This window comes from Anopheles moucheti, chromosome 2, assembly GCF_943734755.1.
Source record: "Anopheles moucheti chromosome 2, idAnoMoucSN_F20_07, whole genome shotgun sequence".
NCBI lineage: Eukaryota > Metazoa > Arthropoda > Insecta > Diptera > Culicidae > Anopheles > Anopheles moucheti.
In genome coordinates this window covers 23,361,615-23,382,515 of record NC_069140.1, presented here as the reverse complement: position 1 = coordinate 23,382,515, position 20,901 = coordinate 23,361,615, and the positions used below count along the sequence as shown (strand labels likewise).

Here is a 20,901-nt window from a genome sequence, read left to right as displayed (position 1 = left end):
TTGCGCATGCGTTTAAATCTCCACCAGTCGATGAAAAAAATGCGTTTCCGAAATTCCATACAAAACGGGCTGTTTTCAGATTTCCTACACCAAGAGAGCATCCAAAACAGGAGGTAACATTTATTCCCCTCCAGCGTGCATATAGCTGAACCGCTCTCGCGTGTTATCATTGCCGGTGATAGAAGAGTTTCTCATACGTTGGCTATTATTACAGGGTTTTTGGGGACTATATTGACATGTTCAGCGTGACGTTGTTTGGCTCGTTTTGGTATCTCATATAATTGTCCTTTATATCTCAAATAATATAATATAATATAGTCATTGGCAAGTTATCATTGCCAGCAATAACATTTGACGGTCATTCGATAGCTCTACCGAATTGGTCAACGCATATAGCTTTTCCCGAACAAAGCAACACCGAGCTGGACTTGTCAACACACACGACGCCAACCCTGCAACGCACACCATCGCTCTCTTCAAGATAAAGAATCCCCTCTCTCATTCGCATACCTCTCTTATCACGCGGGAGGCTTATCGCATTATCGGTGCTCGCATTTAGCATCGGCAGCCGATCTCGCTCTCACCATTCGAGCGATACGATCGACGTGTGTGGCTATTAGTAGCGTGTGTGATCTGTATCCACATTTTACTCAAGCGAGAGGAACAGTTTGCTCTTCGGTATGATCGCCTTTTGTGGTTTCGTGTTGCGTGTGTATGCACAACTGAGATAATCAGCTGCGTTCCGTCGGCTGATACGAAATTCCATACAAAACCGGCTGTTTTCAGATTTCAGATACCAAGAGAGCATCCAAAACAGGAGCTGACATCAATTCCCCTCCATATTGCTGATCCGCTCTCACGTTATCGTTGCGCGTGGTAAAAGAGTTTCTCTCACGTTGGCAAATATTACAGGGTTTTGGGGACTATATTGACATGTTCAGCGTGACGTTGTTTGGCTCGTTTGGTATCTCATATAATCGTCTAGAAAAAGCCAGAAATGGTAGGCTTCAATATCCTGAGGATGTCGTGCCGATAAAGAAGAAGGAGTTTGAGTACACTGCATACTTCTCTTGCGTAGCCGTGTAACCGGGCCGATATAGCTAGTCAAATAGAAACAAATGTTTTATATAACCAAGGATATATAAAATCCAAGGATATTTTCGATCAAATTGTTTCCTTTTTAATTAGATTGTGTGCTATAAATTAACTCTGCTGCTAAATTTCCAAAACTCGCACAAACGGCACAAATTGTTTGGGGCCCCCAACACGGTGAAGCCCTAGGCGACCGCCTACTCCGCCTACCGTTTGATCCACCGCTGGCATTGTCATAGAAAATGAATAAAATCATATTGCAATCATTAGAACTCTCTTTTCCGTTTCATATTACAACCTCATGGTTCTTGGAATACCATTTCTGTCTTTCTTGATTATTACTTACTCGAAGCTGGATTGTAGGTCCAGCTTATGGACCTAATATCTTTGGAAAATTGGGGAAAATTACGTTCAAATCCATGTGAAACTGTCCGAATACGCACGGACAACAGACCTTAAATTTGGAGCATCAAACTTGATACGCGAAAATCAAGCGAACAATAGAAATTCACATTAATAGGTACAGGGCCACGAGAGTTGACAAAATGCTGACAATTTTGTCAAGTGACAAAATCAGCTTGTCAACTGCGAAAAACCACTATACCTTTGCCGCGCACACAATTGTTTTCAAGTTTCTGATACCAGAAAACATCTCTTCATCTCGCTCAAAATTTCCGTCGGCTGGTACGAAATTCCGTACAAACGAGCTGTTTTCAGATTTCCGATACCAGGGGAGCATGTTTTTCAAGAGGTGACATCTGGTATCAGCCGAGCAAGCAGCTTCCCAGTAGATGGCGCGCAACTTCGTATGCAATGCAGTGGTGCTCAACATGCAGTGGTGCTCAACATTAATCGTAAGAATCGTACGTAATAACGTAAATTGTATAGAAATGCCGAAAAAACAACTCAAAAATGTATAACTTAGAAATTTTCAACACTTTGGGGTGTATTGCTATGAGATTGGGGAAACAAGTTGATTTCAAGTTTGTTTTTATCTTTAAATTTCACTACATTCATTAAAAGTTCACTAAATTTATTTCATCTTAAAGTAAGTGGTTTTATCAACTTTGTCTTCGTTTAAATTTCGCAAAATTTAATGGAAAAGAAATAACCGTTCAATTAAACCACAGTCAAACAAGAATGACAAAACCACTGCAGGGCTGCCAACGGAAAGACATGACAGCGTCGGCCGAAACGTCATATGCCTTTCTTTTGGATTGTTCTTCCACATTGAACGATCTGCCGCGTGTTGTGCTCCGATAAAATGTAAGGAAATACCGCTCGAAATTGCCCTCTCAGTTCCAATTACACGTCGTAAATTGATGCAATAAGTTCGTACAACATGAATCTATATCCGGGGTTCAAAAACGTATCTTGCAGTGGCCAAAACTCCCGTTTGAAAATGGGATGTTTACTCCTCACTTCCGAGTCGCCGCACCAATGAGGCATCTTGTGGTGTGGAAGGTTCCTGCTTTCATTTGATATGTTTGTGAAGCTTTCTCGAGCCAAGGATTGTACGAATCATTGGGTCTTGAGAGCGACCCGTTTATTTGTGTTACAATTTTTGCATCTTACTACGGCAATTGTTCTAATAAACGACTCCGTGAAATATGATGAGGAGCGCCGTGACGTGAAGGTGCAAATTCTAACCTCATTTTTGTTCTGCTGGATGTTTTTCTTTTTCCAGAAGCAAACATGGCCGTACGACCAGCGTATAAACCGAAGATTGTCAAGAAGCGGACGAAGAAGTTCATCCGCCACCAATCGGATCGCTATGTGAAACTTGCGGTGAGTGAATCCCGTATCTGTTACGGTCCGTAATGGAATATGAAACTTATACAGCAGTGATAGCTTATCCGGTTTGTTGTATTCTCTCGTTCTCTTTTTAGCCTAACTGGCGTCGGCCGAAAGGTATTGACAATCGGGTACGTCGTCGCTTCAAGGGACAGTACCTGATGCCCAACATTGGTTACGGTTCGAAGAAGAGCACCCGCCATATGCTGCCGACCGGATTCAAGAAGTTCCTGGTCCACAACGTCCGCGAGCTGGAGGTGCTGATGATGCAGAACCGGGTGTACTGTGCCGAGATTGCGCACGCCGTGTCGTCCAAGAAGCGCAAGGCAATCGTCGAACGCGCTAAGCAGCTTGCTATTGCTGTGACGAACCCGAACGCCAGACTGCGTGCCCAGGAGATGGAGTAAGGCGCCGTACCGTACCGATGGTGACGATCACCTACTCCTGTACACTTGCTTTTGTCTATCGGTCGCTGCGTTTTGGTTTGGCGGATCTTATTATTCTTTCTTCGGAGGAAAGGATCTGTTTTGAGAAGTAATAATAAGAGATATTACACTTAAAACAACAAATTGGTGTCATTTGTATTTGCAAGCATATTGCGGACTGAAATGAGAAAAGGCGAAACGTTGCTGGCATTACTTGGGGAGAGAACGGCTGGATTTATTGATATTTTATAGCTAGTATTTAGTATTCATAGCTATGAAATATATTTTCAGGATTCACTTAAAAGGCAGAATCTTAAATTTGTCCGCAAAGCTTGCTTTGTGGTGCATATATTTGAACCTTAACATTACGTACAAATGCATATCTTAAATAGAAATCGCCTTTTGGGGTTTTATCGAGCGATGACAAATCTCGCACAGATGATTAGCTGCCTACTAGGCCAAGATAATCGTCCATCAACGTTCCGATCGCAAACTGTGAAGGTGAAAAGCGAAATTTTTAATCTAGTCTCCATCGGTTGTGTTTCCATCCGCTTGTAATACTTACAATACCGGTTGCATCCACACGCGTACCAACGATTTTGAGCCGAATTTTATCTTCCGCCGCTATAACACTTTCCCCATTGATCGCCCGATAGCACGGCGGCGCACCGTTCGGGCAGAACTGCATATCGGCCGGGATGGAGTGGTGCGAGATGAAGCAGGACAGTGGACCTATTTCGGCAAACATTCCGACCTTATTCACCTGCTTTACGGTCGCGTCCAACACCTCACCCTTGAACGGTCGGAAAACGATCGCTTTGTACTTGACCGGGTAGACCACAAACCCTTGGCCCGGTTGTATCGTACCGGAACCGATGTCATCGATAGTGGTTACAGCAATCACGAACCCGTACTTCCCCGTACAGGTACCCTCGACCTCGGTGTAAAGCTTCTGTTTTACCGTTTCGATTAGCTGCGGACCGAAGTATCGTGGATGAAGCAGAATCTCATGTTCCAGCGATATCTACAACGAGCACGGTAATGCGGGTGAGTGTTGATTCCGAACGATTGCAAATCAAAATAATATCGTTCTACGATTACTTACGTGGTAAAACATCGTTATGAATCACGGACAAGAAGTACAATTCCGACTAGAAAGCAAGTAACCCCGGAGCGTTTCGTCTGTTTGCGGAAAGTTTATGTTTTGAACCCAAAACCCGCTTCGGCTTGACAAGCGGAGCAAGCAACAGAAAAAGTCACGCCGTGGCAGTGTTGCCAGACTTTCAATGTTTTCGAATTTTCGCCCGCGATCCTTCGACGTCAATTGGCACTGCGTGCATAATCCTTGCTTGGGAATATTTTCGTATAGCAAAGATTGTTTATTTTTATGCTAATCATTTGGAACAAAATTACTAAATACAGTGCACCACACTTTACCATAAAAATGAAAAGTGAAGTAAGCAAAATTACAGCTATTTTGTGTACAACTCAACCAAGCTCATTTGACATGCCTGAAAATTTAAAACAACCAGTGACATGGTACATAAAATGATTTCCACAGTAAAACACACATTTTACGAGTTATGAAAATTTACGACGCTGTTAAATTATCGGCCGTTTGAAAGCATTCCTTAACTTGCAATTTTTACATTCATCCGAACAATGAATGTGTTGGTTCTAATATCTCATTACGGAAAGATGCGTTTGCCACGTAGGCTGATATCATTTTTGCCTTCCAAAATCGTTTTTGTTGGGTGCATTTCTTTCTTGATTGTATTTTGATTACGCTCATTAACCATAATGGAATATTATATTTTCTTTTCACTATTGTATAATTTGCAGAGGCATTTTTGTGTACAGTATGACTTCCATTTATACTTGATTCGTTAGCTTGATTCTTCGCAGCTTGACTCAGTGTGTAGGTTAAAAGGCAGAGAAGCGCTTGATATTTGAACTCTGTACTTTGTAATTGTTTGCATTAACGATGTTGATATTATACATAAAACACACGCACATACACACACATACACCTAATCAGTTGCGTATCGTCTATCTACGAGAAAGAAGGACTGTTTTCACCGTCCTCGATAGAGCTTTCGTAGGGTTAGGAATGGAAAGATAAAAGCATTGAAACCATTTTATTAAAAACAAACATTAAAAAATAATCTATTATTGAGGATTGAGGAAGTTGTTACGCAACAGCATAATCATGTATTCAAACACGTAATTTTAGCCATATGATAAAAATAAAATAGGATTGTTGTAAAATTAGATTTAAAATTATTTATAAAACAAACAAACAAACAATCATATCTTAGATAGACCGATATTTTAAAAATCTCACATTGGAATTGTTTCACACTAAGAGCTCTCTCCGGTGTGGAGTACGAGTTAATTTGTAATACTGTTATTGCACACAGAACTAATGGAAACAAAACATTGACTAATGCAAAATTGGAACTGAGTAACAAAAATCAACAACTTAATCGGAGTGGAAAACGGGTGGGGCTAAAATTCTTACATTATACAAAACAGATTTGAGAGTATAAACAACACATTAAACACGACGAGGGAAGGATTGTGGAACACGGTAAAAACGTCCAAACAAATCTAATCAAAACATAGCTAGTTATATGTTAACGAATCGGAACTTAAAAACGAATCAAAAATAAACTAATAAGTTTACCTCTCTCTTTCACACACACACACGCATGAGGACTCGGGAAGGAACATTAGAGATCCCACGAGAAGAGATGATGCTTCACGAGCATATCTCGTACACCGTCCTTCAGCGGTTGGCTTTGGACGGCTTCCCGTTTGGCGGGCAGTTCCCAGTTTGGGTTAAGGTTGAAAGCAAACTGGGATAGTAGTCGCAGTTCGCATTTGATCTGCACCCATCCGGGTGAGTAGACGAAGCTCCACGGTTGGTACCACTTTTGGACAATCTCGGTACAGCTACAGAGTGCCTCAAGCCACAGATGGAGCACCTGCTCGTTTAGCCCGAGACAGATCAGCGAGCGTAGCTTCACGTCCATCTGGGCGTGAGCCGCATCGTGACTTTGGTTTACAGATTGCACACAACGGTAGAGCAGTTCCTCGGGTGTCAACACCTTGCCATCCTCATCCAGCCGATAGGTTTTGCACAGCACCAGCCGTGAGTAAACGGATTCGAAGTCTTTCTCGACTTCCCGCGTAGCGGCCTCCTCGATGAACAGCCACGGATGGCAGGGTCCACCGAGAAAGGATGGACGCTTCATGCCGTGCTCGAGAACCTGCTTGACCGTTGGTGCTAACGTGCCCCGTACCAGATCCGTGACCGTCTCCGAGATTGCATCATCTCCGGCGCAGCTGTACTGTTTGCTCCGTTCGTCCAGCAGTTCGACAAATTTGGCCGGAAACCAACCGCGCAGCCCGTTCAGCTCACCCACCCAACAGTGTTCGTCCTTCTGGCTCACGATCGTAATGATATCGTTCTTCCGGAAGCCCAGCTCGTCGTCGTCGTGCCGCTCGAAGTCATGCAGTGCCTTTGCCCGACGGCTGCGTGTGCGCGACACGTTTATATAGTTCTCGTGATCCTTCGCATGGCTATCCATGCCGTAATCCGCTACCAGCTTGATATGTGCTGCTAGTTTCGGTTCGATGGCGAGAAAATGACGTGCCACCTTGAGGATCGCCTCGCGCAGATCTACCAGCTGCTCCGTAGTACGGATATTTTTACATTTTAGCTCATCGTCCCCTTCGGTACCGTTCCCAAACAAGATCGTTTGTAGCATGGATTTGGACTTTTTCATCTGCCGACGGACGAGCTGCTGCTTAGGCAGGTTTGAGGTCGCCTCCGGATTGCCCACCAATCCACCCTGGTCGGCCATTAGATACGCGAGATGACGGCGGCGATGCGTTTCAATTACCATGGGCGACAGTGATCCACCAACGTCTAGCGATACCGCGAACAGATGTTCCACATCGTCGATGTCACCCGGCAGGTCAGACAGTGAGTTAAAGATTTGAGCCGAATTTTCCAGATTCTTCACGTTCGGTTCCTTGATCTTGAGCAACCCGAGTGTCAGCTGGAAGAGCACGATCGAACCATCGTAGAAGAACCAGTCCCAGATGCGCAGCAGTATCTTCATGTGTACGACGCTAGCAAACAGCGTTAGAAACCAGTGGAGTGTGATCAGGGATAGTTCAATGTCGTGGCTTTTGAGGGTTTCGTCTACCGCCGTTAGATAGTTTCCGATAAGTGTCTGCATCACGCGCTGATCGGCCTGGATACCAAGCAGGGTGGACGAATAGTAGGAGGCAGGTAGCAGATCCTCCACTATCGTTGACATCATCCAGAAGGCATCTTCCTCCTCGAGCAGCAGCAGCAGCGACGCCGCGATAACGCCCGTCCCCTGACAGTACCCTATATCCGGATAGAGCCATGCGATGCCTCGTAGAATGCGCCTCAAACGCGGTACACCCGTCCCGTTGAGCGAGCTGAAGCAAGCATTCGTGGGCATGATGCGCAGCAGATCCTTTTCGATTTGTTTCGACGTCATCAGTTGATCATTGGAGGACGCTTTTACGATTTCCTGATAGCTCGTTTCAGATTTCAGCTTCTTCTGTAGCGCACCGGACAGTCGCATCCACATTTGGGGTCGCAACGAGTGGGGAATGCCAGCACGCACCATCGAGCGAAGTTTCTCCGTACGGGGCAGAACTACGTCAACGCTTTCCCACGTCAGCTCGGTCGCTTCCTTGTTGTGCGAGAATTCTAAATGAGCGATCCACTGCAAACGCTGGGCCGGATCTTCAATGAACGGTATGCTGAGCAGCTTGTTCGAGCTCGGTTCGGGACCGTCCTCTTCCTCCACGCGGAACCCAAATTCGTCGAACCGATAGTCGGGCTGATGGTTCGGTGGTTCGTCCGGGTCCGGTTGGCCCAGTTTGGTTAAAATGTCTTGTGGCCACATCGAGGGTGTCAGGGCGGAGAAAGGACCACCCGCCGTAGGCCGTACACCTTCGGCGATGTGGAGTCCGCCGAGTGCCAGTTCCACCATATCGGTATCATCTTCGGAGTTGGCAGTTTCGAGCTTTCGCTGCAGAAATACATAAAGAATCAGACTATACAGTTCGTTCGATTGTTTGCACCATTCCCGTACCATATGTTCCTCTCTGCCAACGTAGCCTTCATGGTCGCGTGAACCAAAAAATGACATCGTCTTCACGCAGATGAATGGTTTTTTCCTCGAACGACTGTGACTGCGAGTGAGATGCGATAGCCTTGGGTAGGATACAATATTTTCCCAAGGTTTTCGTCACACTCGATCAAAGAAAATTCCCACTAAAAGTACACTACGCACATATGGAACACTGGCACATAGCACAACTTTTCCACCTTTTACCTCCACCTTCCGACGACGACTACGACGACGAGAAATTCAAAACAATGTTGTTCAACCTACATTCAGTGGCTGGCAACTTAATTGTGGCTCAGGCCAAAGCAATTGGTTAAAGGCCCTTTGAAGGTACGGAGTCAAATTAAAAGCGCAACAATTGAAGGGCAAACTATTCATTAGATATTAAATTCAATTATTCCGTGAGTTTCAAGATGAGGATTTTCAATTACACATTGTTTATCAACGAATCAATCGAGTTGCATACCCCTGCATAGTGATTCCCTATCTGAACATGATTGCTGACAGTTTGCGCAATTTATTTTCAATAATGATTTTCGGAATGCTGCATTCCCATCGAGATGTTCGAATGTGGAAAAAGTTGCTCGCATAAAATTATCGTTGCTTGATTTACGAGCAATAAAGAGCAAAGGTGTGCGGATTATAATATTGGCAGGGTGATAGTGGTCCGCTATAATAGCGTAACTCAACGACTGCATGTAGTCTCGTTCTTTAAATATTTTTTCATGTGAAATTGTACATCGGGCATAAATATTTCCGAACGACGGATCACTTAACATAAGGATTATCAAAATGTAGCTCACGGAATAGCTGCGGTTAATAAATAAAGAATACAGTATTTTCCCGAGTTACGCAACACTCGGGTTACGCAAATTTGAGATAGACGAATCCCAAAATTTTGACAGTTCGTGTAATTTTGTATTAATTTAAAAGATTTGTAGATAAAAGACCTATGCCTAGACCAAGACTATGCTCCCCAGTGTGGAATCTCACGTATCTACTTTGTGATTTTTATTAAACTTGGCGGAACTACTCATTCTGCTTATGGAAGTTTGATATTTCAAATCGGTATTGTTTAGTTGTGGACAATCGATCACATTTTTTACCCTATTCAATAACCGCTTTCCAAAGGGTTAAATTTTCTCAACTGTTATTTTTTCAATATTTCCCCAAACGCTCCAACCCGTTCGTTGGGACGTTCGAAAATAATACCCCAATTTCGATAAAGCTCGTGCCACGTTCGAAACGTTCGGGCACTGTTCGGCGGGTACGTTTATACTGGCCACCGGGTGCAATACTTGAGGTACCGAGCCGCGCCATCTTGTTGAGAAAGATATACACACGGACGCGAATCGTGAACAGTGCTTCGGACCGTGGAAGATCGCGCGTAGAAAACGGTGGGTGATCTCGTGTGCAAATTGTTCTTTCGCAACGGAAGAATAAGCGAAATCGCTTACCAAACCGTATCCAGCTGGAGTGTATGTATGTACGCGATTCGAAGCGTGCCGAAATTTTCAACGCCCGCACTATCGCGCACCCCGTTTGTGTTCAGCGGGTAATGTTTGAGTATGTTGTGACGACGACGACAACGACGACGGAGGCGGCGGCAGCAGCGGCGACGGGTGTGTGCGCACAACTGTGTGCGTGTTAGTGAGAAGAGAAAGGGCTTCAACATCACTGCTTTGTGGGTGCGTGTGTGTGCGTGCGTGCGTATGTGTATTTCGGATGCTGGCGGATAAGCTCGAATGTTGTTCGCCGAACCAGCAAGCAGTAAATCCAATTTTGCTCGTGGCAAAATACATCCAACGACCGCATTATCTATCTCGGTGGAAAGTGAACCCAGTGGATCTTTCGCCCTGCAATAAGTGAATATGGGCATCGTGCTGGGTGTGCGTGTGTGTACACCGGAATGAGTGGTTAGTACAAAATTTTCTTTAATGGTAGCCTGTCGAAGTTGTGTTGCGGTGCGTTTTTTCTTGGTGCAGTTGTAGAGGTGGGGTTTTGGAAATGCATGTCCGAAAGGCTCCGAGAAAAGTAATTTGCAATCAAATTGTTAGTAAACAGGCAAAGGTGAACGCAAAATTGCCGTACCCTTCAATCCGTGGATTGCCTGAATTCGGTCAATTCTCTTCCATTCCCCCCGGGAAGAAACCAAAAAAAGGGGCTTATGTTACGTGCATGTGGTTGTGCGGATGGGAGTGTGTGTGTAAATACAGGAACAGGAGGAACGGAGTGTGTGTATGTGTGTGTGTGTGAGAGAGAGAGAGAGAGAAAGAGAGCGTGTGCGTGTGCATGAAGCGGGGAAGAGTGCAGGATTGAATGATGAGAGAGCAGAATGAGCGTGTGTGGTGCGCACGCTTGCCGTCTGTCGGCGCTCGCGATGCGTTCTTGCGTTCTCTTCCGTGCTCAGCAAAACCAACTGTAGCGAATTTCTTTTGCCCCCCTCCCACTCTCCACCTTCTCAACGCTCCAGAATCCCACTTACACCCCTACCGGCCTTCCCACGTTTGGAGCCCTTCCGTTTGCATCATCGACAACAACAACGATGGACTGATCGTGGTGGCGGTGACTGTCATCATCTTTTGCAGAGCACAAACACGAAAACAGTGTGACACTGCGCGGGTTGTTATTATTGTGTTGATGAAGCATAGCAAACGCTAGAGATAGAGAGAACGAGAAGGGCAGAGAGAGCGCGCAAGAGAGAGAGGAACCGTCATGATGCGTTCGTTGCACCGAGTGTGATGTGCGTTCGGATGTCCGGTTGTGAATTGATGGTGGTTGCATATCGATGTTATACGCGGTATACTTGATTCAACCAAGGCATATTTTCAACATGCTTGCTAGATTGGTCAAATCTATTCACTCTCAGTGGTGCACGGGAAACGACGGTGGCAGAATGCGATCGGAGTATGTAAAAACATCAACAAACCCCGGAGCATCGTCTGGCGTATCTTGGTTTGGTGTTGTAAAACAAGCAATCTGTGTACGCATTGCATTGACCGTACCTGTATCAGTAATTGTTTCCGTTTTACTTTTAGGATAATTCCTTGGTTTTTCCCTCATCTACAGCAGCTGTGGGTAGTGAGTGGGGGTTGGAAAGTGGGTCGCCCAATTCCCATGTCTCCGTATGGTGCATGAAGTAATGCCTTTCCCAAGGTCATTTACAAATCACCCATTAGAAGCCAGCCTGCCTAACAACAGCCATATGCTGATGGGGTGCGTCCAGCCACTCCATCTCGGGTATAGGAGCAAATCAATTGTGTGAAAATTGTAGCCCATTCTTATGCATCGCCAACTCTGCTTTGCCATCCAGCAGCAGGTACGATGAAGGAAATGAATAGCGGCTCCATTGATAGCCGGCCCACAGCGCGAATGAGCGGCCCAAAGCGGAAGCGCTAGATCGTGGAAGGTGGATGGAAAGTTTTGCGCAACTCTCGCAAGCTTCATGGACACATGATCTACCACTAAAATAGCAGCACAAGCGTCACGCAATGTGAACTGAGTTCGAGTTTTTGCCTGTTTAGATTGCTGGCAGTAGTGGTGCGCGGATGATGATGATGGTAACACGGTACGTTGCCATGTTGGTGCCTCCACACATCTCACTTTCGGCTCACGATCGTGTGTGAGGTACCGCTTCTCACGCTCGCTTGCAATAATTGCCATGGTTTCCCATAAGGGAAGGTGTGGGTACCCTCGATGACTATTGAAACGTTTAATATGACCGCAATATGCGGCTGTAGGGCCCACGCACACCAAATGTACGCCAAGTTCCGGGATGTTTCAAATTTCTACCAAACCCTGCTTTGTAACGTTGACGACGGACAGAAATGTACGTATAGTTGTTTTTGCAAGATGAAGAGCAGTGTTGGGCGCGCCTTGTTGGTTGCATTCCAATAACTCCGCATTATGCGGAACCTGTCGAGTGGAGCAATAGTGCAAGAATTGCATTCTTCTCCGGAACCGGAACCGGGCGGGCCTCCATATAACATTCTATATTGGCTCCAATGAGCGCGGGTGAAGATGAATTTTTGTGAAACCGTACCTACTCTTTCCATTCCATCAATGGATGTCTGTGCATCGCGTGCCCTTTCTTTCTCTCTCTCGTTCTCTCTTTGGTTACTTTTCAACTCTTCTCTCAAAAGTGCATTTTTGCTCCCCTTTTCGGATGCATCGGATTCAAACGCGCATCGAACGGTTGCAGGGGGGGCGATGGTGGAATTCGGTACTAGGCGCTGACACACTTGAAATCAGCAGCAAAGTATGCGGCGAAAAAAAGACCACCCCCTCCCATCTCCAACTTCACAAATCCGAACTCTAGAGAGGCTTCTTTCTCGTATGCGACGGGGCGTTTCTTCCCTTCAATTGCATGGTCTATTTCGGATGGTCTGGTGTCTGGTACCGTAAATCGGAAAACGTTAAGCAGTTTGCGTTTTTTTCTCGCTCCCGTTTGTGATGACTTTTTCTTTACGGTCTGCTCTCGGTTGTGTTATTTTCTGTCTTTTGTATCGTCTCATCTCTCTCTCTCTCTTTTTCTCTCTCTCTCTTTCTCTCCCTCGGTGTCTGAGAATGAACTGCTAAATTTTATTGCATTCTTCGTAGCGCTTTTTTCTATGAAGTTACAGGTAATGCGTTGGGTGGACTGCATCGGAAGAATGCAACTTAATGCAATGTGGGTGCGTGTTGATGTGGGGAGCACATCATAAATGGAAATGGAATTAGTAAGGAGATACATGCAGTAAATGGGAGTCATTAAATAGCTTGTTTTATATTATGTCTCAGACATATTGCCGATGGAAGTGTTGGAGTCTGTCAATGATTTCTTGTCTAATGAATGGTTATTTCCGTATAAAACAAATGTCGATAGAACGAAAAATTAGCCTTGAGTCTAGAGACATCTAGTGAATCGGACGAGTTCTAGCAGAAATGAGCCTCAGTGAATTCGTCGCTATGGAACGATCGTCTTGGCAACTCGTCTTGGTAACTCGCACAATTGCGATGAACTAGCTCACAAGCATGATCACAAGCTGGGCGAGATAAATTAAACCAGCTCATAAGCTCATTTCGAAAACTCAGCTCTGGCTTAAAAGATTAATTTTTACCTCTTCCGGTTGGAAGTTTAGTGGATTATCTAGACTAGAGGCCGGTCTTCACACGACAGGACCGGTCCAAAATTTCATCAAAACCCATCCCTTTTAGGCAGGACTGAATATCTAGCAACGGTAAATCAAATCAAAGCGAGCCAGAAACGGCCAGCCTTAACCTCCTGAGGTTGTTGTACCGATGGAAAAGATGAAGAGATTTGGTTATGTTTATGGAGTACTTTTTAAAGTTTTTGTGTTTAATGTGTTTAATTGTGTAAAAAAAAACTCAACACAAAAGAGGGAAGCGTTTCATTACATAGTTACTTTCAAGAATATCTCACTCGCCCAGTTGCCATTATTGCCTCTCATCAAACATAAGCCTAACGGAAGAAGAAAACCCAACACCGACGGTGCGGACGATGACGAAGACGACGACGGATGGCTCCGTTCCAAATGATCCGTGTAACAGGTCATTTGAGAATGTGTTACGCTAGATTAACCTTCGCCAACAGTCGGCTAGAATCCTTCCTCCCATTTGGAGTTGGCCGAAGCGTCGTCAGATGTTCCAAGTATTTTGTCATCTTGGTCCGACCGTCCGACGGCTACCAGCAAAAGCGCCACACACGTGTGTTGAGATCTCCGTTTGTCACGCAATGCTGGGCGCCTCCATTATGTTCTGTGCTGTGTGCTGCTGGCAGGAACAATCGTTGCTGCTTGGATGGATGTTAACCGATGACTTAATTTCGCGTGACAACAGCTTCCTTTTCGGGCATGCGATGGATGGGCATACTTTTAATAAGGATTTGGCTAAAATTACAACACTTGAATCTGGTAGAAGTAATGAGGAAAAAACCTTGCGTAAATAAAATAGTGTTTCTTCTATGAACCTGGTTAAAGAAGGAAAATTTGCTGTTAGTTCTCAAATTATTGACGCGAATAATGTATCTAGTTATGCAAAGGGAGATTCTGGTACACACATGTGGAAAGAGCAGTAAAAACATGAGAACAAATGCTCTACTTGTCCTTCAACTCACGGTTTGCTAGATAAGGATATCCCTATTCGACGTTAATTTCATCGATCCTGTGCATGCTTCGGTGCTTCGGTTTATCTACAATACTTCCTTTAGGCTCTTTAGATCGGCCCTCCATCGAAATGGTACTGAATTTCTGCACTGATAATTGTTCTGCCCAACTAGTGCACCGATAAGGCTTTTTGTGTTTTTGGTTTGTTTGTTCGTATTTAATCGGAACTTACACAAATCGATGACTCACGAAGAAAAGATAGTAACCCATGGGAATTTTTAATTATCATGGGCATTTATGCCGATTGTTTGTGGCCAGCGGACCATGATTTGTGGTACCTGTGGAATATAGTCCATTATGAGTCCAATCCCCCAAACGAGAAGATATGCATTGGGAGAAAAATGGCATTGGAAAAAATGTACTTAGAGCCCACCAAAAACCAAAGACGATAAGATCACAGAAAAAAGTAGCAGAAACTAACACAAAACATTTTATGAGTCGTGATCAAGGAACCAATTGTTTAGACCAATGACGATTAGAAACGACACGAACTTATTGATACTCCCAACAGCTCGGTTTGCCTTATCGCTGCTTGGAATCGTTGCGGTTGCACTTCAGCTTTGCACCATACTTCATCCTATTGCGCACTTTCTTTCCCGCAAATGTGATGGTTGCAAAGATGCTTCCCTATTCGAGTGCTTCCGATGTTTTGCAAGTGTTCTCGTGCGCGACCGTGCCGATCGGATGATGGATCGTACTATCTGGTATGATTAGTTTTGTTAGAATTTGGTCTGTGTTTTGTCCGCCCCGGTACATGCTGCCAGAGGTAGGCGATCTTTGTAATGCATTGTTTGACGCTGTTCGAAATCCGGATTTGCACACCACCGTCGTGAAATGATCGTCATCTGTTGCAGTTTTGTCCAGTGAAGAGAGGATAATCATCAAACGATGAGTAGATTGGGCTGGTAGATGAGTAGGCCGGGGGAGAGGAGGGGGGAAGGGAGGGGAGAGTAGAAGATTGAAATGTAAATAATCACAGGCAATAGGCGCAGGTTGCTATGACGATAGCGCAATTTACACTCCCAACGCTAATCCCGATTGCTTACAGTGGGTATTTGCGGTGGCCGTTTTTTTCGCTTTTATTGCCCAGTGAAGCGGGCCCGCTTTTGGTGGGGAGATAGAGGGGTATACAGATGCGACCGTTGTAAACAAAGTTCAGCCTGCCCGGGTGGGACGATGGACTTGGCAAAAGGGCTTTGAAATGATTCCACAAACCAGTGCAGGCGCGTGGCACGTTAGAAGTAGGTCAAACTGTTGTTAGTTGATCAAGCATTAATTGTTATTTCTTTCGTATACTTAGCAAACTATGGTTGATGTAATGGAATTTCGCGTCTTTGCTGCAAGATAATTCAATTCTTGACGTTAACACTAGAACTAACTAATGTGTTCAACGTATTTTTATTGATAAACAATTTGGTAAAGCTGGATTATGTGTTATAGTGTTTTCTAGTAGATTATAGAGATAGAATAGAAGTCTGCAATCATTTGATAAATGAATAAATTGATATTAATAAAATAAAACGTACCAATGAAAATGATTCATCCGGTAATTGTAGCGTTAACCTGACATTAAATAGAATAATTTGAAATAAATATACTTAACTTGTAAATAAACGAAAATGTATATACTAATCAATCATTCCTAATCCATTTCTTTATCTATTTTCTTCTTTGTTTGTAGATTTTACACCACCAACACAAAGGACGCAACCTTACGGTATTCGCCGCTGCACAATCACGAGTCAGAACAGAAGAACGTTTCTAATAAACTTCCTCATCTGCCGCTCCAGTCGCTCTCTTTCTCTCTCGCAGTCTCGCTCGCTCTCACGCGGTGGGTGCCTGTTGATTTTCCACTGACTAATTCCGGCATTTCTGCCATTGTGCTCGTCAAATACACATCCTTTCTGTACGAAACCGTCGTCGCCGGTGGTGGAAAAGTTTGCCTCTTTATAGCGTGACCACCGGGCGAGGACACGCACACACCGCAGCGCATCAAAGATTGCGTAGTGAAACCCTGTCCTTTTGTTGTGGTTTGTTCTTTACAACTTTAAGCGAGAGAGTGCCTTTCATTGAGTGTTGGTAACCCCAAAGAACGAGTGTAATTGTATCGATCTATGTATAGTTTTTAATTACCGGGCAGTGTATTGTTTCCTTTCACCACCTTATTGTGGGCAGTGTGCTAATATTGCGTTGTGTTGTTTTCTGCTTTCTATTTTAGGCTTTCTAAAAGTGTAACAAATAATCTGAAAGCTGTCCCGAAATGCTGTGTGAAATGTGAGCTAGAAAAGCGAAGATCAATAGCAAAGCCGGCAAGGAAAGTGGTGGAAGAAGGCACATCGGTGGGCAGAAGTGATCGTGTTCAACCGGAAGCATAATAATAATTCGCAAATAATCCAGTGGGTGCCGGTTTGCTTTTGTCGGTGGCTGTTTGTATGCCTGCTCGGTTATTCATCGCGGTGCGCAAGTGATCCAGCAGGGTTGAGGCATCCTTTTAAATTAAGTTATTTTTTGTTTTAATTTTAAGTTTGGTTCTGTTTGTCAACAAAAGAAAACAGAACCCGTTGTGTTAGTGCCCTTGCGTTTCTGGTAATGTGTAGTGGTGCGGTGTGTTGGCGTGTGTGTCTGCCAGGGGCATGATAGTTACCCCTCGATTGGCTTCACGACTCAATACTAGCGGAGGCGGTATCGGTGGTGGCCGTTGCCATCGTTGCAACGCCATCGATTCCATTACCACCACCAGTGGTAGCAGCAACAGCAACAGTACGGATCGTTACGACGAACGTACGCTGTACGGACAACGTGCAACCGGAACAACGCGGCGGGACAACGGTAACATCTGCCGCAGCAACTTGTTGATCGGTAGTGACAGCGGCGCACCGTGTGGCGATACCATCACACTGCATCACACTGCGGTCGCTGGACAGGACGTGCTCGGGAAGGTTGTAAATCGGAGAGCAAAGGTGGAAAGTTTACCGTGCGGTGGCAGTTTCAGTTGCAACACGCTAACGGCCGCAGCGTTCGAAGATCGTTCGGCAGCTGGGTACGGCGATCGTTACCCGGCCAGGGCACAGCAACCGGTCGACCGGTCGAGCGGTGGTGCGGGCGCTGGTGACGTGTTCGGCGGTGGGATTTCCGCAACCGGCAACACGTACCGAACGGGCGCAACGGAAGAAGCGGCGGCAACGTTTGCGGAAGTTGCACGTCCCGGTGGTGGCAGTGCGGTTGGCAGAGAAGTAGCGGCGGGATACGAAGGGAGTGTGGGTGGTGGTGGTGGTGGCGGCGGAGGCATTATCGGAGAAGGACGAGTGAGGCGCGGTACGACGACGAACGCCCAACGGCAGCAGCCGCAGCAGCAGGAACCGCTGGTGGAACCGAAAACGGCCAGTGGCGATAGTGGTGGTGGCGGTGGTGGTGGTGGAGGTGGCGGAGGATTGGGCGGTGGTGGCGGTGGTGTTGGGTACGGTGAAGCCGCAGCGCTGCAAGAGGGAGTACACATCGTGCTGCCGGTGGCCTCGTACGTTGGGGTAGTGGGTAGCGGTCGGTGCCAGTACGGGCAGGGTGTTGGCGAGTCCGGTCCGGCCGTGGACGATCCGATCGGTGGCATTGTGGTAGTGCAGGGCGGTGACTGTACCAGCAGTGCCGGTAGCAGCGGCGGAGGCAGCAGCGGTGCTGACGGTGTTGGGGGCAGTGGTATTATCAGTGGCAATAGCGGTGCTGGCAGTAGCGCTAGCTGTAGCAGTACGTCGAGCGGTGGTAACGGCATTGCCGGTTCGGTGGTGGTGCCAGAAGTGCTCGGCGGTAGCTCACAGTACGGCTCGATCGGTACCGGGCGGGGGGAAGCGGGTCGTGACAGTAAGGATCGGGAGGACGAGGGTGGCTCGAGTGGGAGCGGGGGGAGCGGCAAGCGTATCCTTGCCGTGAACCGGAACATCGACGATCTGCTGTTCGGCAGCGATCTCGACTCGCTGATCAACGACAATATCATTTATGGCTTCAAATCGCTAAAGGTTAGCCGTGCCCAGTCACAGGATCAGCTGGACTATCAGCAACAGCAGCAACAGCCGTTCTATCACCATTACCATACGAATCCGCTGCATTTGCAACAGCATTTACTGCAACAGCAGCAACCGAACACTACGACAACGCTCGGCTACCAACCGTACCAGCCGCAGCAACCACCATCGCATCCCGGTCATCATCAACAGCAGCAGCAACAGCAATCACACATTAGTCACTGGATTGAATCGGAAATTAGAGCAAGCAACAGCAGCACCATGTTGGCCGATAAAGCGAAACAGAAATGTAAGTACCAGTTTTTGCTCGTGCAGGGAAATTTATACTTCAGGTTTTATGTCTATTGACCAAATGGCAAATAACGTTTTTGGCTAGAATATCATAATAATGGTGTTGCAAAGTTTAGGATTATCCTCCTTTAGCAGTCCTTTTTATTGCATTGCTGGTGGCGCCCTCTCCCGTCATTTGTTCCAAGCTCCGATCCTCCAGATGGGCAGGTTGTGTCAAAACCTTTGAAAAATGGAATGGGGTGGCTTATAATTTGTTTGATTACTTTGATAAACATGACATCGGCCAAGTTGCCATCTCTGAAAAATACACAAAAACTGATCAATTTTTCTACATTTATTCCTCACTGTGTTTGAGTGTTTCTGGTCCTACTGTTCAGTTATTGGAGGATAAATGAATAAATGAGATGCTTTATTGATCTGAAGTTTACAAGGCAAGGAACACGGGAATGAATCAGGCATTAAAAATCGGCACTTGGGCAATCGTATTCTGACCATAATGCTTTAACCGTGCTGATTAATTTCCAAATCCGCATGTCTGCGAATCCTCGTGTGTTATCCTGTGCATTTTGGGAGAATGCTAATAACTTCACACCATTATGAGCCCTCCAAGGGCAATGAATCGTTGAACTGATCGTCTAATAACGGTTGTTTCCCAAATCTCATCTGTTGCCTTTCGTGTGGCGTTGCTCGTTTCCCGCAACTTGAACGCGTCTGACCCGCAAATGTTCAAAATTACGCGTACAACATTATACGTAGCAAGGAGAGGGTACATAATTCTTACGCCTACACGCTACTGGAAACTTCCTCCATCCAGTAACGAGCAACCAACGCAAAATGCTTAGCCGGTGTCTGGACCGTGCGTCTGGGACACGACGGACTATTCTCGGTGGTGTTCCGTTCTCGGCCAGCTTGCCACTCTGTGTTTCGCCAAGAAACTTTCTTTATGGTGCAACACAAGAAGCAAGAAAAAAAACCTTTACCTCCCGCTCGACGATGAATCGCCACGGTTCTTCGAGACACACGGCTCGTCCTGACAGGCCGAATTTTCCGCCAAAGTTCTTTGAACTGTAATTAAAACGCATAAAAACGTTACGACGAGCCGGGCCGCCGCCGCTTGTTGGTGTTGGGCGGGTGGAAAATTACCAAACTCTATCTCGAGGGTATTAGCATGTGTTTTTTTGTGTTGGTGGTGGTGTAGTGGTGGTGCCTGCCTCTGCCGCACTGTGCGCCTACCTCGAAATACCGCCCCGACTATGCGAGTTTTGCCGTACAAGATCGTCTTCCACGACTTTCTCCACCGTCGTGGGCCGTAGTAAAATCGGTCCATTATGGTCGCTGTGCCTAGGGCAAGGTCCGGGGAGGGTTTTACCTTTCGGTTTAATTGGAACCGGCCGGCCACTCAGCGGTATAATGTTTCCCGGGAGAACATTTTGCCCGCCAGCAAATCATAAATCGAGTATCTAATCAGTAAAACGTTTCAATCATGTTTCACTATTTCCGGTGGCTTTACTTTAATGAAGAGCCGAGCCCAGTAAGTAGCATACTTAGCCAAATGTGCCCGGTAAGAATGAAGATTAAAGTGAGCGTAATAGAATTGGCGTTTATTGGCAAATTGGCAAAAAATATTTCACCTTGTTGTAGAACGATTCTCCCCATATCAGCATGCAATATTATTTAATGACACCAAAGAATACGTTAATTGGAATGAATTTAAAAAATCAAAAGGAGTGCCATTCCGTGATCTCATGCAAAAATACCCTGAACGGTTAAATTTATCGTAACGCAAGAACAAAAAACAAAAAAATAACCGGAAAGCTGTAAAACCCCATTGCACAAAAATAAAACCGTATCTCTTTATTATTCTCACCCTCATAAACTGGTTGCTGCTTATGGTTGGCGTTATGCACCGTGCTGAAATAATATCCTTACCCGGTATCACCGA

The 20,901-nt window shown here is 45.7% G+C and overlaps 4 protein-coding genes across 4 annotated transcripts in view; 2 read left to right on the top strand and 2 right to left on the bottom strand.

Annotated features, from left to right (window-relative positions):
• The first annotated feature begins 2,272 nt into the window (after positions 1-2,272).
• On the top strand, positions 2,273-3,455 carry LOC128298689 (60S ribosomal protein L32). The gene is made up of 3 exons (XM_053034460.1): positions 2,273-2,358; positions 2,780-2,880; positions 2,982-3,455. Exons 2-3 carry the CDS (start codon positions 2,788-2,790, stop codon positions 3,291-3,293), a joined length of 405 nt encoding a protein of 134 aa, XP_052890420.1. The 5' UTR covers positions 2,273-2,358; positions 2,780-2,787; the 3' UTR covers positions 3,294-3,455.
• Positions 3,456-3,638: 183 nt separating this feature from the next.
• LOC128297922 (DNA-directed RNA polymerase II subunit RPB7) lies at positions 3,639-4,541 on the bottom strand. Its single transcript, XM_053033638.1, has 3 exons — positions 4,417-4,541; positions 3,877-4,335; positions 3,639-3,804 (listed from the first exon to the last, which is right to left on the bottom strand). The coding sequence occupies exons 1-3, from the start codon at positions 4,426-4,428 to the stop codon at positions 3,754-3,756; spliced, it is 522 nt and encodes a 173-aa protein (XP_052889598.1). The 5' UTR covers positions 4,429-4,541; the 3' UTR covers positions 3,639-3,753.
• Positions 4,542-5,142: 601 nt separating this feature from the next.
• Positions 5,143-8,693, bottom strand: LOC128310419 (small G protein signaling modulator 3 homolog). Its single transcript, XM_053047060.1, has 2 exons — positions 8,456-8,693; positions 5,143-8,392 (listed from the first exon to the last, which is right to left on the bottom strand). The coding sequence occupies exons 1-2, from the start codon at positions 8,510-8,512 to the stop codon at positions 6,044-6,046; spliced, it is 2,406 nt and encodes an 801-aa protein (XP_052903020.1). The 5' UTR covers positions 8,513-8,693; the 3' UTR covers positions 5,143-6,043.
• Positions 8,694-9,829: 1,136 nt separating this feature from the next.
• The window catches only part of LOC128297828 (serine/threonine-protein kinase minibrain), a 53,516-nt gene continuing 42,444 nt past the window's right edge, over positions 9,830-20,901 (top strand). Inside the window, exons 1-3 of the mRNA XM_053033530.1 lie at positions 9,830-9,888; positions 16,874-18,096; positions 18,130-18,957. Coding sequence (XP_052889490.1) covers positions 17,289-18,096; positions 18,130-18,957 — 1,636 coding nt within the window. The 5' untranslated portion in view covers positions 9,830-9,888; positions 16,874-17,288. The remainder of the gene's footprint in view (positions 9,889-16,873; positions 18,097-18,129; positions 18,958-20,901) is intronic.